General features: G+C 43.2%; 1 protein-coding gene across 3 annotated transcripts in view; it reads right to left on the minus strand.

Moving 5' to 3' along the window:
- LOC149436928 (CD209 antigen-like protein C) overlaps positions 1 to 23,947 on the minus strand; it is a 52,941-nt gene that overhangs the window by 23,220 nt on the left and 5,774 nt on the right. The window contains exons 2-7 of one of the 3 annotated variants that reach the window (XM_089661247.1): positions 21,178 to 21,258; positions 18,743 to 18,853; positions 15,582 to 15,623; positions 14,160 to 14,204; positions 9,571 to 9,624; positions 2,904 to 3,046 (exon numbers count right to left, since the gene is read on the minus strand). In XM_089661247.1, coding sequence (XP_089517373.1) covers positions 2,904 to 3,046; positions 9,571 to 9,624; positions 14,160 to 14,204; positions 15,582 to 15,623; positions 18,743 to 18,853; positions 21,178 to 21,258 — 476 coding nt within the window. The remainder of the gene's footprint in view (positions 1 to 2,903; positions 3,047 to 9,570; positions 9,625 to 14,159; positions 14,205 to 15,581; positions 15,624 to 18,742; positions 18,854 to 21,177; positions 21,259 to 23,947) is intronic. The other 2 variants (XM_089661248.1, XM_089661249.1) reach the window with 2 other exon arrangements.

A 23,947-nucleotide genomic window follows, 5' to 3' on the forward strand; every position in this document is an offset into this window, starting at 1 on the left:
GCAGTGTGTTCACATACAGTCTTTTTGAAGAACTTCCATTTCTGTGTTGTGTTCATTGATGCCAATATTCCCTCCCAGGCTAAGTCTTGGAGAGCATTCTCAGCCTTGGAAAAATTAGCTCTCTTAAAGTTGAGGGTTTTTATTTTTCCTTTATGTGCTTGCTGTTTAGAGCTAACAATAAATTAAATCATGTTATGGTCACTGCTACCCAGATGTTCTTTTATATGGACATTCGTAATAAGCTCTGCATGGTTTGAGATTACCAGGACCAGCAGAGCATCATTCCTAGTTGGGGCCTCTATGAACAGTACCATAAAATTGTCCTGTAGTAGGTTTGTAAATTTTTTGCCCTTTAACTGTCCCTGCAGTACCATTACTCCAGTCAATTTCCGAGTAGTTAAAATCAACCATTATTATCACTGTCTCAGCCTTTGAGGCCCTTTCGATCTGTGCAAGGAGCTGAGTCTCCACTTCCTCATTAACACTGGGTGGCCTATAACAAACTCCAATGATTACCTGTGTAGTACGCACCCCCATGTGCAGTTCCACCCATAATGCTTCAGCCTCATCACACTCTCCATCAGCTAGGTCCTCTTTCACATTCACTTTGAGATCACTTCTCACATAGAGACAGACACCACCACCTTTCCTATTTACCCTGTCTCTCCGAAAGAGAACATAGCCAGGAATATTAATGGCCTAGTCATGTGACGAATGAAGCCAAGGTTCAGCAATACCAATTAAATCATAGTTCTCTTCATGCGCCAAAGCTTGCTACTCACTTTTTGCTTGGCAGACTTCTGGCATTGGTGAACAAACACTTTAATTCATTGACACCTTGTGCACATGTATTTTGCATATTTTTTATTTTCATACAAATGGTACCAATTCCAATGGTTGTTTGTAACATGGGAACCTTCTTATCTGCCATAGCCCTCCCCCCATCGTTCCCCATTCCACCTACCAATAAAAACTGACCCCTGTCTGATCTGTCTACACTATTTTAATCTAATTCTCCCACCTCGATCCTAGTTTAAATACTCCTCCAGCCTACCCATAAACCTCTCCCCCAGCACAGCAGACCCCCTTCCATTTAGGTGCTAACCATCTCTAGCTTATAGGTTGCAACCCAATGAAAGGTCAGCCCAGTGCTCTAGAAACCCAAATCTTTGCCTCTTACACCAGGTCTTTAGCCATGCTTTGAGTTCTCTAATCTCCCCCCTGTCTTTCCTGAGTTGCGCATGGCACAAGTAATATTTCAGAGAATATCACTTGGAGGTCCTTCCCTTCAACTTGCAGCCTAGTTCTTTAAATTAATTCGTAAGGAACCTCCACCTTCCATGTATTCTGTCATTGGATCCAACATGGACCAAGACAGCTGGGTCATGTCCAGCCCCTCCCAGTAATTTATCAACCCGGTCCACCACATGCCGAACCCGGGCACCAGGGAGACAGCAAACCATTCGGTTGAGGTGATCCTGGCAACAAATTATTCTATCAGTCCTTTTGATTATAGAATCCCCTACTACCACCAGTTGTCTAGGCCTTCCTGCACTACCCTCACCACCCCTCCCAGATGGTCTGCCCTCTCGGCTGTTAGGGATAGCAGAGGCATCCAGGGCTGCCACCCCTGAGTGTGCCACCCCGACATCTTCACCCAACTTGGCAAATCTGTTTGGGTGAACAAGCCCAGGGCTGGCATTCCCTTTCTGTGAGCCCCTACCACTCCCTCTTGTTACAGTAACCCATCTTCCTACCTGATAATCCTGATTAGCCCCTCCACCCTCCACATCAATCTCATTAGCTACCTGCTCAGGGAGCAGAAGACCCCTTTCAAGGTTGTCGGTTCTGCCCAGTGTTGCAACTTGCTCCTCCAGATCTTCAGAAAGGCAACCCGCTCACATCTGTCACAGCGGTATCCATCTTGGAGCTGTTGCTCCATTGTTGCATACACACGGCACACTGTGCACTGCACAAAACCTTCAACCCTGCTAGTACTCCTTATCCTAGTTACAATATTAATAATAGGAAATATCAGTTGTCACTTACAGGTTAGTAGACTCCTGTTATAATCTCCTATTTTCCACTCTGTTTTTTTAACTCCACTTATCAAATGTCCACTTAGTCAAAGGTTCAGCAAGCAAAATACAGGCAAAATCAAGAATGAGCAAGCTCAGAATGAGCTCTACAGCAAGTTATATAGTACCTGGAGCACCTGTGACCAATTAACCCCTCCCCTTAATTAGCAGACTGAAGGAAGGCAAGGAAACGAAGAAAAAAATGCTATTTAAAAAGTGACAGAAAAAGTGATTTAACAAAGTAAAACCTTTTGGCAAGACCCAAAGAAGAAAATAAAACAACTACAAGCACCAGCAATCATCAGCAGTCAAAAGTAAAACTGTTTTTCACTTTCCCTTCAATTTCCCACTCAAAGTTTTAGCGATCAGCCAGCAAAAAGTGCCAGACACAAATGTGTGCTCTACAGCAAATTATATAGTACCTGAAGCACCTGTGACCAATTAACCCCTCCCCTTAACCACTTGACTTGGGTACAGTGTTGCATGACTGTGCAATTGTCATTCAAAGTGCGAAAGCTGAAAATTGTCCTGGGCAGAAAGGGGGTATAAGTGCTCGGTAGGCAATTGGCAATTAGCAGACTGTAATGCTTTCTGTACTGGAGGACCTAGAATTGCAGTAACTTGTGCAGCTGTCATAAGACCAGCCATTATTTAAGACATTTTCATTCATTGCCTTTAATGCAGGTGCAATGGAGGCAAGCTGGTCACTTGTTTTTCGCATGAAATAAACAATAGACTTGATCTTGTACTTTTTGAGGCTAAAGACCATTGTTGTAACATGCAAGAATGAAAGGTGATAAAGAACAATGATAAAGTGTTGTTTACCTGCTCTGCTTCATTATTAACTATAACAAGATGAGCTTCTCTGTTCAGACACATCTTCTCAGCATTTGTCCAATTTAGTTTAAAATCAGAAAAGAAATAACAATGGTCTTCAAATTCCAGCCAACCGCTCTCACAGGAGGGCCCTGACAAAATAATAAAAATTTGAGCGTTAGGCATGTAACCACTAAGAATGAGCTAAAGATCCAGTCCAAACACAGATTCAGATTAAACTCTTCTTTTTTAGGTATTTGTCTGTACGCCGAATCTTCTAGCCAGAACATCACCTATAGTAGCATTTTATTCTATTGCTACAATATATGACAGCTTCCTTCTTCTGCTGTCAATAAGTATTTAGAAAACAGCAGATGCCAGCACCCACCAATTCTTTAGAAGTCAGTGGCTTCACCATTTGCTTGCAGGAAATCACATGCCATGTAAATAAAGGGGCAGGGATAGTGGCTTGACATCATTTCCATAATATGGCCACATGACATGACATCTCTGTGTACGCTCTGCCCCTTTGTTTAGATTTAGCAGCCGGGACCTGAGTTGTCATTTGTGATGAGTGCAGCAACAAGAGTGAATGTGTCTGTCGATTGGTGGGTGGGTTTTTTTCTTTCGGTTAGTCAGACCCACACAGCCCCTGAATCAAGGTTGTGGGGAAGAAGCCTTGATCCTTATCAACTTAGTGCTCTTTCATATGGGCAATTCTGAAGGGCCCTCTGCACACTGGTATATACCCTTTCAAGCAGACTATGCAATAAATAGGGATATTTAGTTCACACATATTGCAATACATGCTTAAGCTGGCCAACTGCGTCAAAGTAATCCCTCTGTGGCCAGTCCTACTCTGCTCTGCCTACGCAAATGCTACTGTGGACACAATGCTAGCATAGGGGAAAAGACACAATGGGGAGAGCTACAAGGTTCAGGTCTGGCTACTGACCCTGTGGTTACACCCCTTTAGCACCTGATGGATAAATGCATGCACTAGATGTTGGGATTTGAGCACAGGGATCTTTTGTTTGTTGTAATGTTGGGTCAGTACCCAGACCTGAACCTTGTAGCTCTCCCCATTGTGTCTTTTCCCCTAGCATTGTGCCCACAGTAGCATTTGCGTAGGCAGAGCAGAGTAGGACTGGCCATAGAGGGATTACTTTGACGCAGTTGGCGTCCTATTTATTGCATAGTCTGCTTGAAAGGGTATATATCAGTGTGCAGAGGGTCCTTCAGAATTTCTAGTATTAATATGTGGTTAGATCCCTTTAGCTAGCTGTGGATACCTGATGGATAAATGCATGCACTAGCTGTTGGGATTTGAGCACAGGGATCTTTTGTTTCTTTCATATGGGCAGCTGGGGTGCTGTACAAAATGGGCAGCTGGAACTGTAGCTGCTGACTTTTAATAAACATACACTCACTTGTCCAAGGATCCCGTGCCATCCTCACCCAAGCCAGTTCTTCATCAGTCTTTGGATCCCTGGCATTGGCATGTTACCTTTGGGCAGCTGGTTGTGACTCCTTACAGCCAGCTGACACCTGCATGTGTGTGAGCTATGCAGCACTTTGTGAATGGTCCCACAGCCTTCTGGGACTTGTCCCAGGAGGTTGCGGGTGGGGAGGAGGAGAACTTTCCAGCTGTTAGGGATAGCAGTGACATCCAGGGTTGCCACATCTGAGCTTGCCACCCCCACATCTTCACCCAACTTGGCAAATCTGCTTGGGTGCACAAACCCAGGGCCGGCCTTCCTTTTCTGTGAGCCCCTATCACTCCCTCTTGTTACAGTAACCCATCTTCCTACCTGATAATCCTGATTAGCCCCTCCACCCTGCACATCAATCTCATTAGCTAGGGAGGAGAACTTTCGGTGGAGCCATATGGCGATCCAACTGGAAGTGGGAGCGGGTATCTGTCAAAAACAGGTATCCGCTCCCCCACCCCCTAAAAAAAAAATTTTAATTTGTGGCAGAGGAGAGAGAAAGGAGTAGGAAAGCGTGGAACTTCCCCTTTTAGGCGAAGTTCCGCTTATAGGCCTTTGCTCAGGGAGTAGTTCACATCTCTTCCCATTTGCTCTCCTATGTTCCTTTGGAATCTGATTCTCTCGGCTCTTCACAAACCGTCTTTTGAACCTATTAGGGATATTCATTTGTCCCCCTAGGGATATTCCTTTGTTATCCCTAAGCCATTCTTTTTCTATAAAAAAATTGCTTTGTGAATGTCTGGACATTCGCACTAAGGTCTTTAATAATACCTGTAATGTATGAAATGTCTGATTCTATTTATTGCCTTTAGCAGAGCAAACATAACATTCCCTAACAGCCTTAAGATAATTCAACCAGTAGCGTTAAAGTCTTAGAGAATATTCAGCCAATAGAGAAAATAGCCTAACATTTTAGGATAAGAACATTCGACCAGAAGAGGAAAATATAACAAGGAAACCCTCTGCATTGTGTACAAAGCATATGTAGATTTATTCTTGTTGAGGAGGTTCGACCAAAAGGCCAAACTAATAGTTGTTTGGTCGAACAATCCTCCAGCTGTAGTGGGAAGTGAAACATTTAGCAGCATTATTACTAATGCTGCTAAATGTGACAGCTTTCTGCTCAGGGCTCCTGGTTGTTAGGGAGCTAACACCCGTAAGAGTCCTAACAACCAGTGACTCATCCCCGCACATTCAGCATGTCCAGCTTTCAAGAAATTGATTTTAAAGGTAAGACAAAAATCCTAATTTTTCTCTAACACAGAATGGATATAAACTGACTAAAGAACTAAAGTCAATTAACAAATGTACATACCTAAAACTACATATACGCATGTGACAATGGAAAGGATCATATGCACTACCAAAAAGGTAAATAAATATTACAGCAAGCACAAAACAATGTTCCACCACTTCAAATAAATAAATATATAGTAGTAAGTAGTGCTGCGCTAGAAACTATCCTCTAAATTACTGCGGAAGAAAGCATATATCAATCAAAATAAAATAAGTTTATAAAAGTGCAAAACAGGATTCAATATAGTAAAATCAATAAACACCCAACAGAGCCTGGTCAGCCAGGTGTGTACTTATTTCTGTATTTGTCTTTTGCGTTGCTTTACACTTGTGTTTAGTGTTTCATCTTCTTATTAGGGTTGTGTATATAGTTTGCATGGTTCATTGATGCCCTCTTGGGCATTTACCTTAGTGTTGGACTGAGACTCTGTCGGATGTTTTATTCATTTTAAATTTAAAGACCATACTTGCGTTTTGTTATGCAGGATCTGTCTGTCAGCAAGATCATGCATTTATGATCAGACATTGTATTATAGCCATGTGCATAAAGGCTAACCATTTTTATATAATAAAGAAGATTTTAAATATGTTGATAAATACAGTATCCTCAATATCTAATAAAAAAATCAGATGTGTAGAATATCTTTCTTTGAACCTATGCCATTTTTTTTATAACTTCAGCTTTGCATTTTTATTGATACAACCAAATTTCCATAACACTCTAAAAGGAGAATATCTTGCCATCTGTGATCTAATTTCATGCACCCTTGGAGCCGTTTTTAAGTATAATTATTCACTGTAAAGATCACCCTGAATACCAACTGGAGATCACATTTCCCACCACACCCTCCCAATCAAGTCATTAAGCCATAAAGCCATTTTCCTGGGGCATGTATGTTAACACAGATGGATGAAGACATTTACATGCCCCTTTTTTAGAAGACGCGACAACATCAAAATCTACAGTATGTGTGTTGCGGTGTACTGATGTGCGTGGTACATTACACTTTACTGGACAGCGCATTGGGGTGCAATTTACAATTGTTGGCATTTACAGGAGGTGTGTTGCCGTGTGCTTTGACAATTTGCAATAATGCATGCGTTTTAACCCATGTTGCCTCCGGTTTACAAAAGTGTAAATGTGCCCTAAATGTTTCCTTCAGACAGAGTACCCTCATATTCTCTTCCAGTGGTGTATTTTGATTTTGTGCTGCTCTAGGCAAGACTAAAATCGGGCACCACCCATCTAAATTTGTCCCACCCCTTCCTGTTTAGGACCCACTCCTTCATCTGTAAACTCTACCCCTTCCTCTTTAGGCTCTGCCTCTACCTGTTAGAGATCCACCTACAGATCTGAGAAAAAGCTAGAATCATCTAGTAGGCAATGTCTGTAGACCTTCAATGTCCCTTACTTTGGTGGGTAATGTCATTTATAGCAGTTCATCCCTACTTCACCAACCAGCTTCCAGGAAAAAGTGAACTTCCTCCAGTTATACAACAATGCACGTTTTCTACAACATGCAGTCTGTCCTGTCCTTCTACCTGTAGTTTGTGGGTTACTTCTCCGCTACATTTCATAAGAAACAAATTCAGAGGGTGGAGGTTGCCCACAGTCCTGAGGATTTTTAAAAAACAAGTCAAGTTTGAGAAATTCAAAATTAAATCTTTATACTCCATCATTATTGCTATGCAGCCAGGGAATTTAATGCTATCCATAGACCTTCAGGATGTATATCATATTCTCATCCTTCCAAATTTTCAGTTTCCTTTCGTTCATGGTGGGCAGTCTCAAATTGCAATTCACCTGACTTTCTTTTGGCCTGTTGACATCCAGCAGCATTTCAGATAGCCTTCTCAGTCTCCTCTCAGCATCCTCATTCCTTTTAGACACTTTCTTGTTCTGCATCCTGATATTGAAGTGGACCTGCTGGCATCTGAGGTCTTACCAGAGAGGGTTCCTAGTGCAGTGGGACCTTGTCTCTCTTTATCAGCTCATCAAGGTGTCCCCTGCTATGTGGAAGAGTCTCTGGTGGTGTCTGAACTCCCTGACTCTGTCATTGTCATCTTTTATGTATACACTGGACAATTCATATCACAAATACCAGCAGCTGAGGGTGGGATGCCCATTTGGAAGACCTCATGGCACAAGTAAGGTGGCACTACAATGCAGCCGTCATAGTCGACAATATTCTGGGACCCCTTTTCCCTGAGTCTTCCTTCTCTTGATGGACAGCAGTGTCCTATATGCAGTACAACAACAGAACACACAGCCAGATCAGTGATCTCCATCCTGAAGCTGGCAAAATGAAAATCTGACCTGAAGGCCATGTAGGTCCCAGCCTTTGATGGCATTGTAGTAGACCAATCATCTTGTCACATATTGTCATCCACAACAAGGAGTCCCTCAGCACAAAATTCCTCAAGGGGCGGGTCAGCCTTGCCGCCCTGTAGCAGTAGTTCTGCTATAGGGCGGTAGGGAAGCTTTAATATAACATAAAACAAGTATTTTAGCATATCAGGTGGTCTCAAAGTGGTTTCTTTATAGATATGGGAGTGTTGAACTACCCAGTGGTGAAGTAGGTTACTTTTTACTTTTTTTACACATTGGTCTTCTGAAGAGTTTAGCTCCATGGTCCTAAGAGTCTTTTTTTCACTAATATAAAAGTAAACCTGTCACAAGACAAACATGGGGGCTGCCATTGCTGTGCTATTTGAAAATGGCAGTTGTCTTTCTCTTATGCTGACCCTCTGACTTCAATACCTTAAATTACTTACTGTATCTAGAACAAGCATGCAGAATGGGATGGTCAGGGGTCCTTATCGACATGCATGTTCCAGGTTAGTGACATAAAGGGGTGGGTTTACTAAAGGCAAATAGACTGTGCAAACTGCAAGTGTGTGAGGAAGGTGCAGCTTGGTGCGCCGGTGTATGAAAAACACACTCAGAAGATGAGGTTGGAGTGAACAGTATATTGATACAGTCCCAACAACATACAATCAGGCCCAGCAGGTAGGTACAGCCGACTGGAGACACTTACAAACAGTAGAAGAGGATTATAATCTTGAATGAAGCTGACAGTTTCTGCAGCGAGGAGCGAAAATGTGGCCTGGTTGGTCCATACCCAAACGGGAGGCTTCCTACAGGGAGATGGTGTAGTCCCTGCACTTATCCTACTCCTCGGGAACCTTTCCCTGTCGCTGTATGCTGTCCCTCACAGATGGGAAATCTGTCTCTACACTAGCCACTCTCATCAAGCACACCAAACCTGGAAGTTAGAGTCTTAAATAGACTCTACCCAGACCCAAGATGGTCACCAAGGTCACATGGGGTGCCAGCGTCCAAACGGACAGATGTCTTCCTGGTGACTGCAGGAGGTCATGAAGGAACCAAGCTCCTCACAACTTCCTTCCCCTTCTGCATTGCCACTTTGGTTGAGCACCACCTACAGTGGGAAATACAGTGCAGTTGAACTCATTTCCCTTAGTAAATCTAAATGTGGTAAAGCTTCACGTTATACAGAATATCCAATTAGGTGCAATGGAAAGAAACTGAATTTTTGTTTGCAAATGATTGAATGATGAAATCAACAGAGCTTTACGATATATTTACTAAGCTATTGGGGAAATTAGTGTAACCGCACTTGCAGAGTGCAACTGCACTTGCAAACTGCACAGTCTATTTGCCTGTAGTACATCCACCCCAAAGTATTGAGGTGTGAGTAATTTCAGAAGAAGGTCCCAACAATGGGCAGCTTTCATGTTTCACCCACAATAGGCTTCCTTTGGAAAAAAAATTACCATTATTCATATAAAACTGGCAAAGGTGATTTCTGGAAGAGAAGGTAAGGTGAGAAATCTAGTGACGTCAAGATCCAGAATCGTTTACTTACTTTTTGTTTTTAGGATCTGTACATCTTTCTGAAGTTCTAAAGTACGACTGTTGACTGCAGTGGATAAAAACAAAGACAAAATGATATGTTTAAGACTTTATTCAATAAAGATTCTTTAGTTGGTTTACTGCATTTGTAATCAAATCAAATTTGTAATCAAATGCGTATCTTCTCTCTGGTACAACATGAAGCCGGAAGCGCTGAGCAATTTGTTACTTACAAGTTTAAAGTTGTCATTCCCTGTCAGCACTGGGGGGAAGTTGATCTAGCTTCTGATTTGTGCTTAATCAGCTTCAGTGGGGTTCTGCGGTGACATCAGGGGTCTAATAGACACCTGCTGTCTCCCTAAACAGGACCTGTTACCAGCATTATGCTATTATTATATAGGGTGCTTTCAGCAATAATTTTTTTTTAAAGTTTAAAAGTAACACACAAAAGTAAAAAAAAGAACACCCAAACAAATTTTAACAGCCTCCTTCGCTTACTTGCACATCCTGGCTGCGATATGAGTGTGTTTACATCTGTTAAGTTGACTGCCAGTTGTCTTTTGGAAGTGATTTGGATGACCGCAAACCCATCCGATCACTTTCACGCACTCCTGAAAATACTCTTCTGAGAGCGCAGAACGGGCATGGTGGGCATCAGCGGGTCGAGCAGAGGGAGATCAACAAACATTTATTAACTGATCTCCCCTTTCGTAAATGAACCCAGAAGTGCTGAACATTTTGTCACTTCCGTTTCAAAGCTGTCCTTCCCTGGCAGCACTGGTGGGGGATGAAGTTGATCTACCTTCTGATCTGTACTTCATCAGCTTCAGTGAAATCCAGAGGTGACATCTGAGGTCTAAAAGATCCCTGCTGTCTCCCTAAAGAGGATCTTGTACCAGCAATATACTATTATATAGGGTGCTATCAGCCATAGAGATAATAAAAAAAAGCTTAAAAAATAAAAGTAACTCACAAAAAATAAAAAAAGAACACCCAAACAAATTTTAAAAGCCTCCTCCACTTACTTGTACATATGCATGTAAACACTAGTGATGGGCAGAACACCCCCTGTCAGTTCATGATCGAACATTCGAACCTAACGAAAGTTTGACCACGAACTTTGAACAGAGGAGACAATACACTAGGCAGTATTTTACTGCATCGGAGTATGTGGTAAGATACCGCACAGCTACTAAAATACCGCATGACCCTTCAGGTCTTGTATGGAATATTAAAAAAATACCATCCATACCAGACCCTTATCCAAGCATGCAGCCCAGCAGGTCAGGAGAGGGAGGGGACAAGCCCTCCCTCCCGAAGTATACCAGGCTTCATTCCCTCAACATTGGGGGGGAGCCTTGGGGCAGGGGGGCCCCCCAAAGCACCTTGTCCCCATGTTGATGGGGACAAGGGGACAAGGGGCTCTTCCCCACAACTGTGGCCAGTGGTTGTGGAAGTCTTCAGGCAGGGGGGTTTATTGGAATCTGAAAGCCCCCTCCAACAAGGGCCCCCAGATCCCGACCCCCATCCTATGTGAATGAGTACGGAGTACATGATACCGCTACTCATTCACAAAAAAAAGTGTAGTGTAAAAAATGAAAGAAGACAGTCTTTGACAAGTCCTTCATTAAAAACAAATATTAAAACAAATGTCCTCTGAAGGGGGGGTCACCCAAGTCCCCTTGTGACGTCATCATGCGCTGTGATTGGTCAAGTGCATTGTGGTCAGGTGCATTGCTTTGGCCAACCACAGTGCACTGTCAGGGTGCAGTGCATTATGGGGTGCGGCGGGCGAATAGCCCGACAAACACCTTTATCATTTATGTGTTTGCTGAATACATGAACCAAGGGCCACAAAGAAAGGAGACCAATAGCGTGATACTGTTTAAAAGATTTTATTTTCTATACAGTATAACATAGGTGAGGAAAACAAACAAACACTGACCATGAGGTGAATTAAAAGATGGCCGCGATGGCCACGTTTCGTGCTAACCGCACATCATCAAAGGGGAGAAGCTTATCCCCTTTGATGATGTGCGGTTAGCACGAAACGCGTCAGTTTTGGAGCTACAGCGTCATTATCTCTCTGCCGCCGGCACCATGGAGGTCCCGGCGGCCATCTTTTAATTCACCTCATGGTCAGTGTTTGTTTGTTTTCCTCACCTATGTTATACTGTATAGAAAATAAAATCTTTTAAACGGTATCACGCTATTGGTCTCCTTTCTTTGTGGCCCTTGGTGAGTCACATATCACCTATAGAGCCACCTAAGAGAGAGACCGTGGATTATCAGCAACATCCAGCGGGTGGAGGAATATCTGGCTTGACCTGACCTTTAGGAGCTACCAGTGGATCTTGTAGAGATAACTTATCTCTAAATGCGCAGTTACACTGTGGATCTGGTGAGTGCACAGCCTTATCCTTCTCACGTTCACTGCATGTAAGCAGCACTTTGAAGGAGAGAAATTATCACAAAGACTGTTTTTGCACTGCATGTTACTCTGCTTGTTACATATTGTTCAGGATCACATTAGTCACTTAACCACTATATTGATATCTTGGATGTTTTTTCACATAAATATTTGTGATATAGCGCCGCATCTTTTATATTTCATGTTAAGCCATCCAGCTGATCTGCAATAACCCAATCTCAATCATAGACTCACACAGTTACCATGAGTCATACACAATGATTTTACCTGCAATACACTACACTATTCTAGTAGCACACTAGCGGGTGCTACATGCATGTCATCCCTGAGTATACAGAGACATTAAACCCAGAGGGTCCTCCAGGGGTAGCATGACACACAGACATCAATTAAACAATCAAGTTCTGTCAAGGAGAGGAGCCTACACACTGATCAAAATTCAGCTGGTCCATGCTTGACCCATCGAATTCAGATCAGTGTATGGTTAGCCCAAGATTGCTGAGCAAGTCAACATTCACCGGGTGGCAGAGTACTTGATGTGTCTGGAAAGCTCAGAGAGTCTGCAATATACACTGCTCAAAATAATTAAAGGAACACTTTGAAAACACATCAGATCTCAATGGGGAAAAATAACATGCTGGATATCTATACATGGACTGGGATGCCCCATCATTTGATAGAAATGAAAATTATCAAGCTACAGAGGACTGAATTCAAAGACACCCTGAAAATCAAAGTGAAAAAAATGATGCAGCAGGCTAGTCTATTTTGCTGAAATTTCATTGCAGCAACTCAAAATGGTACTCAGTAGTTTGTATGGCCCCCACTTGCTTGTATGCATGCCTGACAACATTGGAGCATGCTCCTAATGAGACAATGGATGGTGTCCTGGGGTATTTCCTCCCAGATCTGGACCAGGGCATCAACGAGCTCCTGGACAGTCTGAGGTGCAATCTGGTGTCGTCGGTTGGACCGAAATATGATATCCCAGAGGTGTTCTATTGGATTTAGGTCAGGTGAGCGTGGGGGCCATTCAATGGCATCAATTCCTTCATCCTTTAGGAACTTCCTGCATACTCTCACCACATGAGGCCGGGCATTGTCATGCACCAGAAGGAACCCAGGACCCACTGAACCAGCGTAGGGTCTGACAATGGGTCCAAGGATTTCATCCCAAAACCTAATGGCAGTCAAGGTGCCATTGTCTAGCCTGTAGAGGTCTGTGCGTCCCTCCATGGACATGCCTCCCCAGACCATCACTGACCCACCACCAAAACGGTCATGCTGAACGATGTTACAGGCAGCATAACATTCTTCATGGCTTCTCCAGACCCTTTCACGTCTGTCACATGTGCTCAGGGTGAACCTGCTCTCATCTGTGAAAAGCACAGGGTGCCAGTGGCGGACCTGCCAATTCTGGTGTTCATTGGCAAATGCCAATCGAGCTCTATGGTGCCGGGCAGTGAACATGGGGCCCACTAGAGGATGTCGGGCCCTCAGGCCACCCTCATGAAGTCTGTTTCTGATTGTTTGGTCAGAGACATTTACACCAGTGGCCTGCTGGAGGTCATTTTGTAGGGCTCTGGCAGTGCTCACCCTGTTCCTCCTTGCAAAAATGAGCAGATACCGGTCCTGCTGATGGGTTAAGGACCTTATACGGCCCTGAGCAGCTATCCTAGTGTAGCTGCCTGTCTCCTGGAATCTCCTCCACGCTTTTAAGACTGTGGTGGGAGACACAGCAAACCTGGCAATAACACATATTGATGTGCCATCCTGGAGGAGTTGGACTGCCTGTGCAATCTCTGTAGGGTCCAAGTATCGCCTCATGCTACCAGTAGTGCCACTGACCCTAGCCAAATGCGAAACTAGTAAAAAACAAACATCAGAAAAGATGAGTAGGGAAAAAAATGTCAATGCCTCCATCTGTATAACCATTCCTGTTTTGGGGGTCATCTCGTTGTTGCCCATCTAGTGCACCTGTTGTTAATTTCATTAACACCAAAGCAGCTGAAACTGATTAACAACCCCCTCTGCTACTTAACTGAAGAGATAAATATCCCAGTAGTTTAATTGCCTTGACGCTATACTATAATTTTTTGGAGCAGTGTATGTTTTCAAATTTGTATCCTATGAACGCCATACATGAAAATATCAGTTGTTTGGTCACTGACCTATGTTCTCCAGTTCATTCAGTTGATTCTTCATTATTTCAGTTTCTTCAAAGACAGGCAATAAGAGTACATGAGGTGCATTCAGAGACACATACAGTACAATACACCACGGAAAAAAAACACAGTACAAGTAGCTGAAAGAGATGTACTATTAGCATGCATATTTATAGCCAGTTTCTCGACTTTTGCAAACCAATTGTCTTGTCTATCTAAGATGTGCACTTTTCTGACCTTGAAAGACTGACTGTTTTCCTGAAGGTGTATGAAGACTGCTGAATTTTGGCCCACAAAATTTGCCTTTCAGCGCTGAACCAAATATTTGTTAGACAGTTGTTTTGTCACCCATCACTCAGGTCTTTGCATTCCTCATTATACAAGACTGCATATCCCTGGTTACTCTATTTTTTTGGTTGTTGGATCTTTTGGAAGTACAAGTTTCTTTGCCAGTGTGTTGCTGAACATGATAAACACAGGACATGTGAAAAAATGTTTCTGAGTTTTCCCGACACTTCAGCCACATATGACATGACTCTATTACTACATGTATTCTGCCATTTCTCTCTGTTTGATGGTATCATGTTTTTTTTTTATTTCATGCCTGACCTTGTGGATGTTTTATTAAAAGCCCAGTCTGGGCAACCACAAAACCCTGTTTTTAGACCCTAGCTTGAATAGTGATCCAGTGGTAGTCAAAAAGCAGATACCGGTCCATGTGGGTTTCCTGTAGACTCCACTGTGCAAGTCACCCCCTTCTTTGACATCTAACATAAACTCCAGAAAAGGGTAATGTGCTTGATCAGCTTCAACAGGATGCAAGAATGACATTGGGGACCCATAGGGGTTTATTTACTAAAGCTGGAGAGTGCAAAATCAGACTCACTTCTGCATAGAAACCAATCAGCTTCCAGGTTTCATTGCCAAAGCTTCATTGAACAAGCTGAGGTTAGAAGCTGATTGGTTTCTATGCAGAAGGGAGTCTGATTTTGGACTCTCCAGCTTTAGTAAATAAACCCCACAATGTCTCCTTAAAGAAAACCTGACCCCTGGACTATTACATAGGGGGCTTATTAACATGGTGGCCATCATTCACTGTTATTTCTAAATTAAAGAGCTGTTTTCCACTGATTAAAAAAAAGCCATAAAATCTTTTAAAGAGTTGCCTATGGAAAATGTTGGGTACTGTCATTTTTCAGCATTTCGCAGGTGCACGCAATTTTGAGGCTCACATCTTTAGTATCTAGTATTTACTCAACACAACCTCATCTCTTTTACTGACTCTAGTATTATGTTGTGATTGTGTGCATTAAAATTAATTTGAGTGCACTTTATACTGAAAATATTGATTTGATAAACAGTTGAATTAATATTCTGTGACAAAATGTTAATAAAATTGCAGAATCAGTTTGTTTCTTAACCCCTTACCATTATTTTTCTGTTGTGACAATTTCTTTGAGATGGTTTTATCTGGGAAGAAAGTACAGAACAATATAAGTGATAGAACATATATATATGTGTAGCCACCCTGTATTATAGTGGGTGTCTAAATTTTATCTTTCCTGGATAGTAGTTTGCCTGGGATAATGGGCGATTTCTTATTTGCCTTCTCCCGTGTCTCAGAATTGCTATAGTATCCTACTATCACCACTAGGTGATACTGACACTTAAGACTATAAGAATGGGACAAAGCAAATCTTTTGCTATTGAGCTCTTCTGTCCCTTCTGGCTCCCACTAGTACTTGGGGGTATGCTCCTGAGACACAAGAGCCCGGTGGATGTCTGCTGGTTGGGGATTGGTTGCTGCTCTCAGAGAGTACTGGCCCTCCTTTAGCCTGATGGATGTCTGTTGGAGGGAAACTGGCATATCTGCTTTTGGAGAATCTTGGCACCTGAAACTACAAAATTCTAAAGTGACTGGTGCTCTTACTTGTTGTGTGACACTCTCCACTGTGGTCATGGATCCGCCATGAGGGAAATGCGGCACAGTGGTTAAGTGGTTAGCACTTCTGCCTGGCAGCACTGGGGCTTTCGACTGGAATCCCAACCATGGCACATCCTGCCTGGAGTTTGCATGTTCTTCCTGTGCCTGCATGGGTTTCCTCCGGGTGCCCCGGTTTCCTCTCACACTCCAAAGACATACTGGTAGGTTAATTGGCTCCTGTCTGAATTGGCCCTAGTATGCGTTGTATGAATGTGAGTTACGGACCTTAGATTATAAGCTCCTTGAGCGCAGTGACTTATATGAATGTACAACATACTGTATATGTGAATTGTCGATGCTATATGAGTACCTGTAATAAAAAAATAAATGCTAGCCTTCTCCTACCTGGAGGTAAGTCTGCTATTCTCTCCGCTAAGCAGGAGGGGTGCTACATATGAAAGCTAGAACAAAAACAAATAGTGTGATTCCCTTAGTCGTTCTGATTTCTGTAGAAAGGCCTTGGATTTGACCTTATTCCGAGTCATCCAACTCCCCGGGACCCTCAGCAACATTACCTGCTCCACAGTATATCCTAGAGCACCACCATCACCATTACAACCAGGACCCAGGGGTGGACTGACAACTCATGGGGCCCCTGGGCAATAGGGGATCATGGGGCCCCTGTGTCCTTGCCAAAACTCAAAAAAGCCTATGAAAAAGGTACCAGGGGCATCTCATGGGACCCCCTACTGACCCTGGGCCCTCAGGCAGTGCCCAAGTTTCCAAATGGTCAGTCCGCCCCTGCCAGGACCATATGCATTATGCCAGATTCCTCAAGGAACTTGCTGTTTTGTTTGGAGCATGGTCAGACAACATGGGTAGTTTAGAGAAGGTGAATTGGGACTGTGAGAAGTATCAAACCTGCTAACACAAAGGAATCTAATCATGAGCTAAAAGATTCCCTGATGCAGCTTATGCTCTAACGATGATTCATAGAACACAACACAGGCACAGGCAACCTGTAGATGTTTGAGTGGAACTACAAGTCCCAGTGCTCTTAGCATATGACAGCCTGTGGACCCAGTCAATGCATTGCATTGTAGTTCCTCAGTAGATGCAAGGGGAATGGACAACATATTTGTTTTTGTAATGTTAGGCAGCAGTTAATTACTGATTTGCGTACCTAAACACGTCACAGCTATTGTATATATATGTAGCAATACCCCCTTAGGAGTTGCTGAAGTTTTGGGTCCCTATAGTCCTGCACAGTCAGGCAACATGAATTGTCACATTAATTTGCATCCAGGAGACAATAACCAGTCCTTGAGCTTTGTTTTGAAGTTTTATTAGGGGGCTTGAACTGGGAAAGGGTTAGGGGTGAACGGGATGCCTAATGGAACTGTGAAACCAAGGACAACTGGAACTATATACAAGTTTATACAGCAAAAAATCCTATTGTTGAAGAGCTTGCCAGCGTCTCTGGTTGTACCACCCCAGACCCTGAATTCTCCTAGTCCAGCCAATCTGGGTGAATCCCTGAGCAAGGGATCCAGTGCCTGTCGCTTCAAGGTAAGACAGTCCCGGGTAGTCACTAATCTGAGTGCTCCTTCCCCTAACTGGCCCAGGGGGTGCAGGTCTACTCACTCAGTCCTACTACTGTGTTGCTGGTGGGTCAGTGGCTGCTACCAGGTCTTCTAGCTGGGCTGCTCTTTCCCTGCCACACAGGTGGTCCTCTCTCAGGGGGTCAGTGAAGTTCCAACCTTTCCTCCTTCCAAGCTTTCTACCTGGAGGTGAGCCCCTCTCCCATCTGGGCCCCCTCCCAGACTCCTGTCTTCTAGCCTCACTTCATCTTCCACTCAAACTCTCTCCCTGCTGGGAAGGCTCAGTTACTCTTAAAGGCTGCCCTGGCCCCTTGCCAAGCCTGCTGTGGGGATTGGCCAGGTTCCTCTAAGAGTACTGACTAGTCACTTCTCACCTCTGTCCACTGCTTCTAGAACTTTCTGCAATGTTCTAGTGCAGGGGGGAAGTCTCAGAGAGCTGGTCTGCAGAACCTCTCAGCTCTGACCCAAATTTAACCCTGATAGCTATCACACATAGGGTGCAACTCAGCCCTCCTGACTAGCAATTAGAGCTAGAGATCTTCCTAGCTACTGTACCTAGGAGGGTGCTACATACAGATATTTATATGTGACTCAGCATTGGGTAAAGTTTTGTAATGCCAGACAGGCTCTTGCAACATGTCAGCACTTTGTAAAAGTTTGCAAATGTCTATACCTCATCACTTTCTGTCTTGGTGACAATGGCCACCAGGACAAATTGAGAGTGCAAATCTCACCCAGTAGAGGCACAGACAGCAGTAAAAACTTGGCAGAAGATCTTACCCATCTCTATTCTGTCCATAAATTAAAAGAACTCAGTTTTGGAAATAGAACCATTTCATGTGTATACTATTCTAATACTGGCTAATCAGAGTAGAAGGAAGTTACCACAATACAGCAGTATGACTTACTATAGTTACTATTCGTGGAAAATTTCTGCCAAGCCCATACTATGATAAACTGACAAAAGAGCTAAAGTCAAAAGATGCAACCCAAAATTAGGAAAATATATTTTTTCTTTTATTGATTCTTATAACAGAGATTATGACTTTATGACTGATACTCACAGTTAATAAACAGAAGACTTGTTAAGATGACCAAAGTAAGGAACATCAAGATTAAGAAAACCACCAGTATCAGTATAATCTTATATTGGGTATTGTTGGCAGCTGGAGCCCCTGAAATAAATATAGACACAGGGTTAGTGAATGTATCTGCAGCTGGTGTAGGATCAAGGAGTATCTGAGAGAGTTAAGACTCATACACATTGGCTTCAAGGGGGTACACATTACTTATGCAGGGATTTTTCTCTGACTGGCCAGCTTTAGTTATTTGCTTAGAATAGGAATGAACTTGAGTTTGGTCCAAACCCATGTTCAGCTGAACCCGGAAGGATGCTTTCAGTGCCACCCCAGGGGCATTCTCTGCCTTGCAGATGCACATACCCAAAGTGACTAGAATTCTTGTAAAGTCATTGACTTAACATAGCCACATGACCATATGAGGTCAATGTCATTGACATAACATGGCCATATGGCTATAGAAAGTCAATGGTGTCACTATCATTTCCACCCCTTTGTGTATGTGCAGTTGTGGGGCAGGGAATGTGCAGGCCACAGCTAATTAGGTTGTCGCTGCCAAAATCTTTCCGGTGACCAGGGTTTCATACCAAAGCTAGGCTCATCCCTAGTTTTTTTATATTTTGCTAGAGCTTTTTTAGAATGCTGTGCTGAGGGGTTCTCCGACAGACTTTTTTAGTGGGCTCCAGAGTCCTGTTACAGGGGTGTGATACAGAGAGTTCTGCCTGTCCTGTTAGCCCTGGTGACCTCATCAGAGGATTGAACCATTCTTCTACAAAATAGCTGAGCTCTATTCTGGAAGGGTCCTTGACTGGGGGAAAGATCCTAGGTAGGCAGACTGTGTGCCTGTTCGGAGACCCCAGGGCTAGAGCCCCAGCTTAGAAGGTTTGGCCTGGCCTGTAGCTCATGCCTAGAGGGTCTCCTGTTGGTTGGGTACCCAGAAGCTGTATGCTTAGTGGAGTACAGAATTAGGGCTCATGTACACTGCAGCTCCTAAACTGACGTTCAGGAGCTGTTCAGCGTTTTTTTCAGCAGCCCCTGAACTCTGCCTAATGTTTTCCTATGTGTCCATGTATACATAGTCGTTTACAGGCAATTGAGTTTACAGTCATTTTTTTGAACGCACCAAACTTGCGTTTGGGTGTAGATTTTACCGACATTTCAAACGCCAAATGCTTGTAAATGTGTGTAAATGCAGTTAACTGCGTTTATAAGCATTTGCATTTAGAAGCGTTTTTTAAGTGTTCCATGTCCAGATGCTGTCCAGAGCCTTTTTTCATCCTCAGAAATGCATGCAAAGCCTTTTCCATGTATTCAAATGGACCCGGTACACCAGCACAGTCAGTTCCAGGTTTCGCGTGAAGGAAAAAATGGTAGAATGTGCCGTATTATGCTCATGATGGGATCCATAGTGAATACAACCAGAAAAGACCGGTAATCTCAACACATACTGCTCTCTCTGCTTCTGCTCGCTCTATTACTCTCAAAATGTCTGAAATAGTTAATTTTTTACTATTTTTCAGTGCAGTCTGGGCATTTGGGAGGGTCTCCTGAGGTTATCTTTTAAAAACGCTTCTAAACGCAAACGCACATAAACATGGTATGAAAACGCAGCTAAACTGATGTTTTTTAACCTATGTTTTCAGCAGTGAGTTTCCATCGTTCAGAAGAGTTTTCCAAATGCCATGAGCCTTTAGGCTGTGTGCCTGGAAGTATCCTGAAGCTGCAGTTACAGTAGCTAGTATAACTGGAACTGAGCAACACAAGAACCTTACGTTTTTTGGAGAGTTACTCCAGTGGTAGCTCTGTGCTCTTGGATCTGAACCCCCAACCAACAACTGCCTGCCCTGAGAAATTTTAGGATCCTAGATGTCACATTCTTGGGTATTCCACCTTCTCTCTGCGTCAGGTTGTAATACAGTTGTTTATAGCATCTTAGGACTGGACCTACATTTTAGAAAAATACAAGTAAGTATCAGCCTTGGGAAAATGTGTTCGTGAAAGGGACTCTTACTTGCACTCCCAAGGCCCTTACACTGTACAGTGAGAATTTAGAAAGGAAACAATTGCCAGGTCATCCCATGTGCTGCCTTCCCTCCCAAAAACATTATCTGCTAAATGGCTGCTACGCACTAGATAAAACACTGTATTTTGTTGAATGGCTCTACAATGAGAAGAATTTATGCTTTACACCATGGAACATAATCCTGATTATAGCCATTAAAGCGGGTGTTTCATGTGTCTGCTTTTTGCAAGCCACCTACTCCTCTCAAATACAAATGGCCCCTAAGTTGTTGGATATGATTTTTAGGGCCAATATTGCACTTCCATACATGTTAGCAGAAGATAAATGTCTTATTTAGTGCATGTTTCTTTAGTACTCAGGGATAAAAATTAGTTACATCTTAGTAGTAATAAATTACCTTCACTTTTTGGATGATTCTCTGTTTTCTGTGCTTTAAAATCTTGCAGATTAACATACGTACTGTCACCAGATGAGTTCCCTAGAGACAAGCACAGAACATAAAATGATTTTGCAAGGGTGAACATATGAAAGTAAGATAATATAAATCTCCTGGTAGCAGTGGAAGAAGACACCGCTGGGTCTGCCCTCAAGGGGGTCCTACAAGGACTGGCAGAAATGCCTGGTGCCCACTCATGCTGCCTTTCTCCCTCTTACTCTTAAGCAGTAGCCTACACTAGTACAGAATGTACATAAGATACAGCTACCGTATTTATTCGAGTATAACGCGCACACGTGTATAATGCGCACCCCTAATTTTTGTTTAAAAATCGGTATAAAATTTTGTTTCACTTTTTCTCGGCTCAGACCAAGCATTGTAAGTGACAAACGTTGTTGAACACGTGCGGCCATGATAAAAATCATTTATTGACAAGGTAAACACAATACCGAAATAAAATTACCGGTAACAATATTTATTTAAAATGCTTCAAAGTCAGATTCATCATCATCAGATACACTAAAGAGTTGTTCTCATTCTTCTAGAGTTAATTTATCATCAGTGTCCCAGTTGGCAGGAACATCTGTTTCTCCAGCTTCTTCGCTTTCTTCTGAGTCTGAATTCCACAGCAGGTCGTCTTCTGTGCCGTCCATTTTATTGCTGATGCCTGTCTTTAAAAAACTCTTGATGATCATTTCTTTTGGCATTTCTTCCCATGATGTTTTAATCCAAGATGTCACGAGAGATAGGCCAGGTTTCTTGAGGTTTCCTTTTGCAGTCAATTCTTTGTCGTCGGATTTCATCCAGGTAATCCACTTTTCCCTGACTCTGTCTTTGAAGGGTTTGTTTAAAACAACATCGAGTGGCTGAAGAATAGAGGTTAGTCCACCTGGAATCACAGCTTGAAATGTCTTTAGACTTTTCAGTTTGTCTTTCACAGTGTCTGTCAGGTGTGAGCGGAACTGGTCCCATACAAGCATGGATTTCTTCAGTAGTGCGCCTGGTCTAGTATTCCAAACTTTATTTAACCATAAAATGATGCCCTTCTCATCCATCCATCCTTTAGGATGACAATGGATCACGACACCTGGTGGAAATTTAACTCCTTTTGGAATAGTCTTTCTTTTAAAAATCACCATTGGTTTAAGTTTAAAACCGTCTGCCATACAGGATAACGCAACCGTAAAATGAGTTTTCTCATGGCCTGTGGTTTTAATCTGGACTGTGTGCTTCCCTTTGCTGTCAATTGTCCTGTTGCCTGGTAGGTCAAAACACATGGGGGTCTCATCCATATTGCCTATCTGTGCAAGTTCAAAATTAATCTGCTTGCGTTGGTTGATTATAAAGGTATGGAATGAAGTGATCTTCTCTGCTAAATCATTTGGCAGCTTCTGCGCTATCTTTGTTTTCTGGCATATTACAAGTCCATGCCTTTTCATAAACTTTTGTGTCCATCCATTAGAGGCTTTGAAGGTTGAATCTTTGCAAAACTTTTGGGCTTGAAGTCTAATGTGGAGTGATGTGACGATGTACCCACTACTTCTTTGGTCAATGATCCATTCATAAACTTCCTTCTCCATGTCTGGGTACATGGCTTGTCTCCCTCGTTGTGCTTTTTTGGTTTTATTCATATCTTTCAGGACGACTTTCTGTTTTCTCCATTCTCTAACATTCGTCTCTGGTACAGTGAATTCTCGGCTAGCTGCTTGATTTCCGTGAATTTCAGCATGACCAACAACTTTGAGCTTGAATGAAGCGTCATATGCAGAACGTTTTCTCTTGATACCCTGAGTTGCCATCTAACGGGTACCAGTATATCAATAAATAATATGAAGAACACTGAATATGAATATAATATGAAGAACACAGCAAAACAGCAATGCTTACCGTAACGTGTGGGCGAGGAAAGGAAATGAAGAGGCGACCATACGAAATGAAGAGGCACAGGGGACGTTTTTTTTTCTTCTTTCTTTCTACAGTGAGCGCATGCGCCCTCAATGGACCGGCCGCCACTGCGTCACCTCACCAGTGCATCTCGCCAGTTCGGGCCACCCACTGTACGCGACAAGGGGACGTAGAAAAAAAAAACGATCCCCTGTTTTCGCCGCCCCTTAAAGGGGCGGGGCCGGCACAGGGGACGTTTTTTTTTTCTTCGCGTACAGTGAGCGCCTGCGCCCTCAATGGATCGGCCGCCACTGCGTCACCCCAGCCCTCGTTTATAACGCGCACCCAAACTTTGATTTCTTTTTTTGGTAGAAAATTTTGCGCGTTATACTCGAATAAATACGGTACTTTGTTTTCTGTATATGTATATATAATTAATGCAGTGCCCACTTACAATTTTTAGGGGCACTTTCTGCATTACTATCTAAATAGCAAGGCTTTGGGCCAGTGGCGTCCCTAGGGGGGTGCGGGCCGCACTGGGTGACACCATCACAGGGGGTGCAGGAGCCGGATGCCAGCAGAGCTTCTGGGCTCTGTGAAAGTCCTGGACAGTTATTGGGGTGATCCCAGATTCCCAGCACAGTGACAGCTGCCCCCGGTGTAGCGGCAAAATGGGTATCTCGGACCCATGAAGATATGTATCCCCTGAAGCAACTGCGCATGTGCTGGTTTCAGGTCGAAGAAGTCGATCTCCAACTTTAGCACAGAGCTGCCACAGTTAACCCCTTACAGGCTGCAACCCGCTGAAGCTGATCCTGCAGATCACTATGGGTTGCAAGATCAGTTA

Source organism: Staurois parvus, unplaced genomic scaffold (genome assembly GCF_062004578.1).
Source record: "Staurois parvus isolate SC_StPar_1 unplaced genomic scaffold, SC_StPar_1.0 ptg001328l, whole genome shotgun sequence".
Lineage (NCBI taxonomy): Eukaryota > Metazoa > Chordata > Amphibia > Anura > Ranidae > Staurois > Staurois parvus.